The sequence below is a fragment of the Arachis ipaensis genome, chromosome B06, assembly GCF_000816755.2.
Source record: "Arachis ipaensis cultivar K30076 chromosome B06, Araip1.1, whole genome shotgun sequence".
Classification (NCBI taxonomy): Eukaryota; Viridiplantae; Streptophyta; class Magnoliopsida; order Fabales; family Fabaceae; genus Arachis; species Arachis ipaensis.
The window spans coordinates 134,227,291-134,236,054 of record NC_029790.2 but is presented as its reverse complement, the minus strand read 5'-3'; the positions used below and the strand labels follow the sequence as shown (position 1 = coordinate 134,236,054).

At 35.6% G+C, this 8,764-nt stretch overlaps 1 protein-coding gene across 1 annotated transcript; it reads right to left on the bottom strand.

The window, feature by feature from the left end:
• On the bottom strand, positions 3,439-6,796 carry LOC107605576 (ribosomal RNA-processing protein 8). Its single transcript, XM_016307489.2, has 10 exons — positions 6,648-6,796; positions 6,397-6,579; positions 6,216-6,277; positions 5,782-5,833; positions 4,959-5,073; positions 4,762-4,856; positions 4,123-4,229; positions 3,932-4,046; positions 3,810-3,854; positions 3,439-3,687 (listed from the first exon to the last, which is right to left on the bottom strand). The coding sequence occupies exons 2-10, from the start codon at positions 6,517-6,519 to the stop codon at positions 3,616-3,618; spliced, it is 786 nt and encodes a 261-aa protein (XP_016162975.1). The 5' UTR covers positions 6,520-6,579; positions 6,648-6,796; the 3' UTR covers positions 3,439-3,615.

The window sequence follows — 8,764 nt, the reverse complement described above, 5'->3', positions numbered from 1 at the left end:
TTTACTTAAATACATAATTTGAGAATATAATAATTTATATTGTATTATTTATCCTATTTATACTGTAAATGAGACAATTATATAAGTATCTCTTTTATATTGTAAACGAAATATGTACAGACAAGATATATAAAAAATTTTAATCGACTATATTCCGTGTACAGATTCGAAATTTGACTGGACCAAATAGTAGATGGAACCCTTAAGTATTGTGTAAATGTGGTGTGGGTGAATTTGTAATGCCTAAGATTGGGAGCTGACAAACCATTTGAAAAAAAAAATGATTATCAACAAGTATCTTTCAATTAAGGGTGTCAATTTTGATCTGCCCCAAGTGATTCTAAATGCTCCAACATTTCCAGGTACATCACTTAATTAATTAAGGGCCTAAAGTAAAAAGTTTATTAAACAACTTTTTCTTTCAAAAATTTCATATTAAAGTTATTTTAGATGTAACTCTTTAAATTTTGTTTTTAGATTTTTGTTTCTAGTATATATGATATAAAATTGTAACATCATCTAAATTTTTCCTCATACATTGTTGAACTTCAATGATAATTTACTCATTTCGAATTAGAAAAATTCACTATAATGAATCAAAACTTGGGGGCAAAAAACCATTATAAGCCAAGGGAAGTTGAGAATTACCTAAATAAGCCAAAGTGAAAATTGTTTCAGCAATGAGTCAAGACCTATCTTTATGTAATTCGAACCAGTATGGTTCGAACTCTATTCATGAGTAATTCGAACCAGGGTGGTTCGAATTACTAAGAGAGTAATTGGTTCAAGTAAATCGAACCAGGGTGGTTCGAATTACAGGGGAGGAAACTGCAGCACATAATTCGAACCAAGCTGGTTCGAATTATATGGGGAGACGCTGCATCAAGTAATTCGAACCAGGCTGGTTCGAATTACACAAACTGAATTCGAACCAGTCCGGTTTGATTTAGTGGTAGACAGTGCAGTATATATATGGTTCTAAACGTGAGTTGCTCTCATAGAGGGTGTAAGATGGCTAGTGAGGAGAGTTTTGTGGTTTTGGTTCACCACAGAGGATCCATTAAGAGGAAAACTCGCTCCGGTGTGAAGTTTACAGATAAGGATCCTCTCTGTATTGTCGTGAAACCAACGACGAGCTATGATGACCTTGTTAGATATGTGCTGATGAAACTTGGTCTGGAAGGTGCGAAGCGAGTGAAGAAGTTTTTCTATCGCATTCCAATCACTGTCTTGCAGGATACCGTGAAGTATGATTGCTTCACGATTGGTAGTGATGAGGACCTGCAAGTCATGTTTCTATGTCGGAGGCAGTTTTCCGAGGTGAGGACACCAGAGTTGTTGGCAAAGCTGGTTGATGTGGTATCCAGCTCAGGGGGTTCGAACCGGAATGCCACCACTGAAGCAGCGGCAGCCGGTTCCAGTTCTGCCGTTGCTTCTTCGTCCGTCCTGTGTACGAGCCAGCGGTTCAACCAGTCGCCTCCCCGTCTTTTGCTGTTGATCTCAATGATGGAGTAGGCGACGTGGTAGGATCAGTTGATATTCTGCCGAACGCTTTACAGGGAGTTCCACCGGTTGGCGTCGGAGACGGAGTGTTGGGTGATGTAGAGGAGGACGACGTCGAACCGGATATGATTGAGGATGACAGTGGCGACGAGGTTGGACCGACTGAGCCTGCATTGGCGGTCGGTGGTTCTAGTTCTGGCACACATCAGTATCCACCACATTTTTCCTCTTTGGACCTGGATGCCATGAGGCAAGAGGGTGTTTCAGGGCACTCTGTTGGATTCGGAGCTAGAGATGCTGAAGGGACTGCTGGTTTGACAGAGTTCCAGGTTGGTCACCAATTTCAGGATAAAGACGAGGCCCTGTTAAGTGTGAAGACTTACAGCATCCGGCGAGGTCTTTGTCAGAGAGAATCTGGATCGTTTTCTCTGAGATTTGGTGGGGTAGGGGAAGGTGAGAATGGTTCGAATGAGGCTGATTCGAACTCCTTATATACCCAATCACTAGTAATTCGAACCAGGGTGGTTCGATTACTAAGAACGCAGCTTAAGTGTAATTCGAACCAGGGTGGTTCGAATTACTTGAAGACACTAACTTACCTATAATTCGAACTAGGGTGGTTCGAATTACATGCATTGCTAGTTCGAACCAGCCTGGTTCGATTTACTAACAACTCTTTCTTCCTAATTCGAACTGGCCTGGTTCGATTTATTCCTAAATGCAGTTCGAACTAGCCTGGTTCGAATTACATTAAAATACCATTTGGCTTATTGCTGAATCGATTTTCCTTTTGGCTCATATAGGTAAATTTGAACTGATGTTAGCTTATTATAGTGTTTTGCCCAAAACTTGGTGATTCATTATATTATTATAAAAACAATAATAAGTTTAGTATGAGTCTCTTCGGTTGGGTTGTTCAACTTTGCTCCGGAGCAATAATACATTGCATGATCTGATTTAAACAACAATTGAAAGATTGATATCCTGAATTCCACAATTAATCAATAATCAAAAGCTCAAATAACATTGCTTAATTCTTTTATATATTACTACTACTAAATAATGAATTATGAAATTCTTTGTAGGTATAGAACAAATTGCAGGAGACATGTTTGTATGCCATATTATTGAAGGTTATAGTCCAAACAATTTAACTTATAACACTTGACTACGATTTCATCATATTCCTAATTGTCCATTAATAACTTGTTGGATTTAATTTGTGTATGTACTGTCACCGTGAAGAAAAAAATAACTACAGATATAAAATAATCTTACTGAGCTATTTATCATCTCAAAATCATACCACCTATTTTGCATGTTATGTGATTACAATATGCATTTCCAATTATATTTGCAGGGTGTATTGCACAATTGGTGTGAGGAAGATTGAAAATCATAAGGAATTGTTACAAATCTTTGCCACAAAATGATAAAGTGATAGTTGTGGATTTCATAATGCCTGAAGTAATTCAACCCACAGAAGCTGATAAAATGGTTACAGGCTTTGACAATCTCATGTTTCTTGATAATGGCAGTGAAGAACCATGACAGAATTCCAGGATTTTGTGGAAAACCAGGGTTTTCTAATTTTCAAGTTGCATGCCAAGCCTGCTTTGCTTTAGGAGTGATGGAATTTTATAAGACTGACTAAACTCGATAATGAAAAATTATACTGGCGACCTTGGTATGGGAGTGTTCATGTCATAGTTATATGGGTTTTTTATTTTCAACTTCATATGAGAGTATTAATATAATGTAAATTTTTTTAACAGAACTAACATCGTAAGTCATGGTATTTATCTACTATTATGATACATTTTTTATCCTGATGTTTACCCTCCAACCAAACATACCTTAAATATATAAATCTTAGCATAGAGTACGATAAGAACTATGTATAATATTGCTGGACTCGAACATAAAAATATACTATTTAGCATCATGAAACCTGAAATTTTAATATAAGACCTAATACAATGTAACAAACAATGCCTTAATGATCAACAAGACAGGCATATATGGGAAAAAAAAAAAAAAGATGGTTAAAATTTTGAGCATATAACAAGTGAGAATTGAGGAACATAAAAAAGAAAGCAAGCTAACTTGGTCTCAACGGCGCTTGTACAAACAAGGTTTAAGCAAAGGCCATTCAATTTCTTTCCTTTTAAAATTTTGCTTATCCTACACACAGAAAGAGGGAACTAAATCAGTGGTGAGGTTCAAAACAGACACTGCAAATATAATCACAGATGAATGAAATGATGAAATTGGAAGTGCTATTCAATGAGCAATAAGCTGCATACCTTTTTTGTAAAGTAAAACAGAATGAACATTTTATTTGAGAAGTCCTGCATGGTTGTCAATATCAGTTTAGCACATCATACGATTTGTTAATAGAAATCTCGAAAAGATGCATCCGTTTTACCTTTTTTACAGACTTGAAACCTAACTCAGAAATAGCATTCGTAAACTTCTCAGGGTTGGCTCCTCCAGTGTTTGGATCAAACCTGCTCTTTACTTCTGCTATCAACAGCCAGCCACTGTCCAAAACTATGTTAGATCCTGTTCTGAGCAATTGTAAGCCTGGAAAGATTCAATAATGGAGAAGGAACAAACCCTGGCTTAAGCACCCTGTTTGCTTCTTTGATGTAACTTTGGTAGTTGGTTCCCATCAAAGAAAGACAGAAGACAGCAACATCAATAGATGAGTCATCAAGCGGTGTCTGACAGCAACCACAAAATGCAGATCCTCTTGTAAATAATCATTCCATAAACCTTTCAGATTTTGAAACAAAAACTGACACTCTTTTTAGGGTTCCTTCTACTCATTTAAAATAGTACTAGGCTTTAAATGCTCGAAGGTATACATAATTATAAATTTATAATACTAGGACACCAGGAATGCACATTTTCCCTTCCTTTTGGTAGATAAAGGAATCCACATGCTTTTTTATGAGTTGGCTAAGGTATAAATAGAATACAAGGAATGTACATTTCACTGTGAGACAGATATAGAAACCTGAACCCTGACCAATAACGTTTGAATTGTAACATGTGAGCAACTATTATAGCCTATAATGAGATTCATGTTCTACAGTAAACATGTTACAGCCAATATAAATTCTATTTTCTGAATATGGGACAATATCCTCTTATGGAGATGTATGAAGACATAACTATGAGACTGCAACAGTAAAATGTAACAAAAGTAACTTTCTGTTGTATTACTACTAGTGTTGCAAGAAGGAAACATACATTTGACATGTCACAAGCAATTATGTTAGGATCATTGGATACGAGATCGAGAGAGTAGACTTTATTCTTCACGCTTTTAGCAATGAGTGCATCCCCTAGAACACAATGGAATCATGAAAGCATTAGCAGATATAAAAGAGAAAATAAGCATTTGTACTTAAGTTGAAAATATGAACAAGGGCAGAATAAACTCTCACCACAACCAAAATCAGCTACGACCAATGAAGGGCTCTTCTTTTTTAGCCAATCAATAATCACATTAACTGGCTGTTGAGGCCAATTTGACATTTGCATTTTGTATCCTGCATGATACTAGCCAGGGATAAATCATAAATGAAAGATAAATTGAGAAAGTCAAGAAGAACAAGATACTCAAACCATTCCATTTCACTACTTAATGACCAGGTAAGGTCAGCTACAAGGATACAAGGACACCATTGCATGTCATGAATCTTATTTTAACTCAACCATTTATACCTAAATCTCATTTGATAAGCTCATTCAGGAAAACCAAATAGGCTTGAAAAGATTGACACAACAGAAGTAAAATACATGACAGAAAGAAAGAGAATATCAAGCAGGTTATGACACTTATTCATTCCTGATCTAGTGAAACACACACCACACTTAAAACATGTTTCTTTTTGAAAACTAATGCTGATTTCATTGACAATGATACGCATTTTCGCAGTATAAATAACCATGAAGGTCTTCAAACCTCCGGTGTCCACAACTGTTGTGAAAGTTTAATGTTCTATTATTGGTTCAAAACTTCAAACTCAAACGCATCTAAGCATTTTTTTAAAGTTGGTCCTCCTATACATGTTGTGAAATCAGAATAATATTTTTTTTAAAGCAAACCAGCATGCATGAGAGTAGTTTCTTTCATGGCTGTCAATGTGCACATATTTGGTTGTAATAAATAAAAAAACAAAAATCAATCTTATTTCAGTTATACAAAAAGCAATGAACCCGCATATTTTCCAAAAAGGATATTGAATCAATGCAAACAACCCTTACCAGGTCAAATAGCGATGGTTCTTCTTGGAAATAATTTAGCGCCTCCTTCCCACTGAAAAGAATAACACAAATTCTTAAATCTTGCCAAGATGAACAAAACATTACAAGGAGGAGCAATCAAACTTTAAAAGCAATTGCAGACAGCAGCGTGTGCCACGACACACCAAACTTTTGGAAATACAGGACAAGAACATCAGATATTCAGATATATATTTTCAAGATTTATAGGGTATTCAAGTACTTGTAAATGCCAAATTACCAATATTCACTGCCATCAATATTCAAACAACTACAAATAAAAGTATGACATGCCTTGTACACCTTGCTTCGTTGGTGTTTCCTTGCATCACAGGCTAAAATTACTACCATGCACAACTCAAAAACTTAAAAAAAGACAAAAACTGAGTGAAAGAGTGAATAATAATAGTACATACGTGCAAGTGTAGAGCTTCTCGTTAATCATCCTGAAATGACCACCTGACAATCTTGCTTTCATCTACAACAACCAAACAACACACCATTATTCAATTAGAAAATCTCAAATTATTAATTTGGAATAACGTGATAATAAATTCAACATAAAAAGAAAAAAAAAGGCTAAGAATTGTGACTTGCTTTATCCAGAAAAGTAGAGGATTTGGATGGTTCCTTGAACTTTCTGAGCTTAGCAGTATCCGCAGTAAATCGTTGCTCGTCTTTACTCTTGTTGTTTCGTTTCTTTCGCTCACTCTTCGTCATTTTCTTCTATTCAACTGAAAGTAGGAACCCTAAGTTCCTAAACCTAAACCTAACAGCCAGCTAAAAGAAAAACCTAAGAAACAGAGGTGACGGCAACGTAAACGGAAACGGAAACGGCAACAGCTTACCTCAGACGGACTGGCGGCGAGACGCGAGAAACGGCGCGACGGTTTATATCCTGGAAGTTCCTCCGCCTCTGGTGGCTGTTATGGGATTCAAGGATTTTTTTTGTGTGTGTGTGTGTGTGTATTTTTTGGTCGTGGAATCAGGATTCTAATGCCCCTAACAGTGATGAATGGATTTGATATTCATTTTGGGCTGACAAGTTTCATGTAGCCCAGTACGTTGCATTTACCCATCAACTGGGCCGACACAAGGCCCAAAATAAAACATAATATATATTTAAAGGCCCAGTTATTGCAGATTGGTATTTGTTTGTATGGCCCAGTTGAATATCATAACAAAAACTAAAAAAAAGTCAAAGAGGTATCTATCTCAAGCCCAAAAAAAAGAGGTATCTATCTATTGACCAAAAACAAAAGAGGCATCTATCTTCAGAGTTTCAAAAAGGATTTAATGAAGTGTCTATTCTGACAGAAATGACACAGAGACACTAACAAGAGACATAATTTATTTTTTTTTTAATTTTGTTAATTTTGTTAATTTTTTATAATTAAATTTTTATTATTATATTTTTTTCTCAAATTTTTTTAATAAAAAAATAAAAATAAATTATATTTTCATAATTTATTTTAATTTATCACTAAATAAAATATAAAAATACAAAATTTTATATCTCTATTTTTTATATCTTATTCTCAATATCTTCTTTTCCAGAAATAAACGCAATCTTAGCTTCTTTTTCTTACGTTCTATGCTTTATTCTCTCTAGTGAAACATGTATTAATGCGAAATTATTATATTCTTTCCCATGTAGTAATGTTAATGGATGATGATCTCAGGGCTCAGCCTCTGTAAACTAGACATGCAAAATGTCCTTGTCAACATCAGAAAGTTTTCGGATTTATATGATGTTTGAGACCTGAGTGATCTCGGGTGCTCGACGGGTTGGGAGGCAATGAGAGGATGAGCGGGTGAGACCTTGGACTAATTTGGAGCGGGTGTAGAGATGCGGGTTGAAAAGCTGGCGACGCTGGAGGCGGGGTGGACGGAGGGTGACCACCTGCAAAGACACTCCGACGATCAAGTCAGTGTTCGTACAAGGTGATAGCCAAATTAGGTAAGATGTTACGTACCTTGGGAGAAGAGCTGGCCTCTTCCCTTATATACTGTGCTGGATGGGTCCATAGATGACCTAACCCACTGGCCAAGAAGCTTCCATGAGCTGTCCTGGTCTACGTAGGGGGAGCAGGTCGTTCTGGTTTTTCGGGTCGGGGCTTCGGGTGCTGCCCCGAAGATACCAACCCGACCGGTCGTTGAGCGTGGTTTATCTATTTTATTACCAAACAAAATATAAAAACATTAATTTTTATATTTTTATCTTTTATATTTTGTTCTTAATATCTTGTTTTATTCTATTTTTAAAAACAAAACGCAGTCTAAGCTCCATAATTTTTTCCGAGTAAAATAATCTGTTTAAGTATTAACATATTAAAAAGATATGTATGCCTGCCTATATATATATATACTTAAAAAACTATGATGTTTTACAAGGGAAAAATATGGTGGAATTCTTAATGTGGAAACATGAAAGAGGAATGGGTTGAAATGATTGCTAGTTGTGATTAGTTTTGATACATTGATGAGGTTTTGCATGAGAGAGGAAGCATCCAAGTTATAAGGTTCTTAATAAATAGCAGCCTTTTCAGTTAAAATAATGAAAGCAAAACCTGATGATCATTGCATCTATTTCTTCCTCCGCATGCTTCCTCCTTTTTCCATTCCAAGCCTTATGCTTATTATACTCTAAATCTTACCACCCCCATAATATCACCCACATCATAAAGGATTAAACTTTTCTTTCTTTTTTTAATATCAGAATCTATTTTTTCTTAAGATACATTTATTTTGAAATGGAAAAATTAAAATACTAAAACTTTAACTAGTTTAAGTTTACATGAAAGTTTTGATACATGTATGGATAAAAATAAATGTATGGATACATGCATCATAGAACTCTATTCTTAAGTAATTAACCAGTGAGATATAATGAAGTAAACTTTATTCAGCCATTTGATTTGATTTGAGTTTAAGTTGTACTATGTATGCTCTCATTAGATTCTCT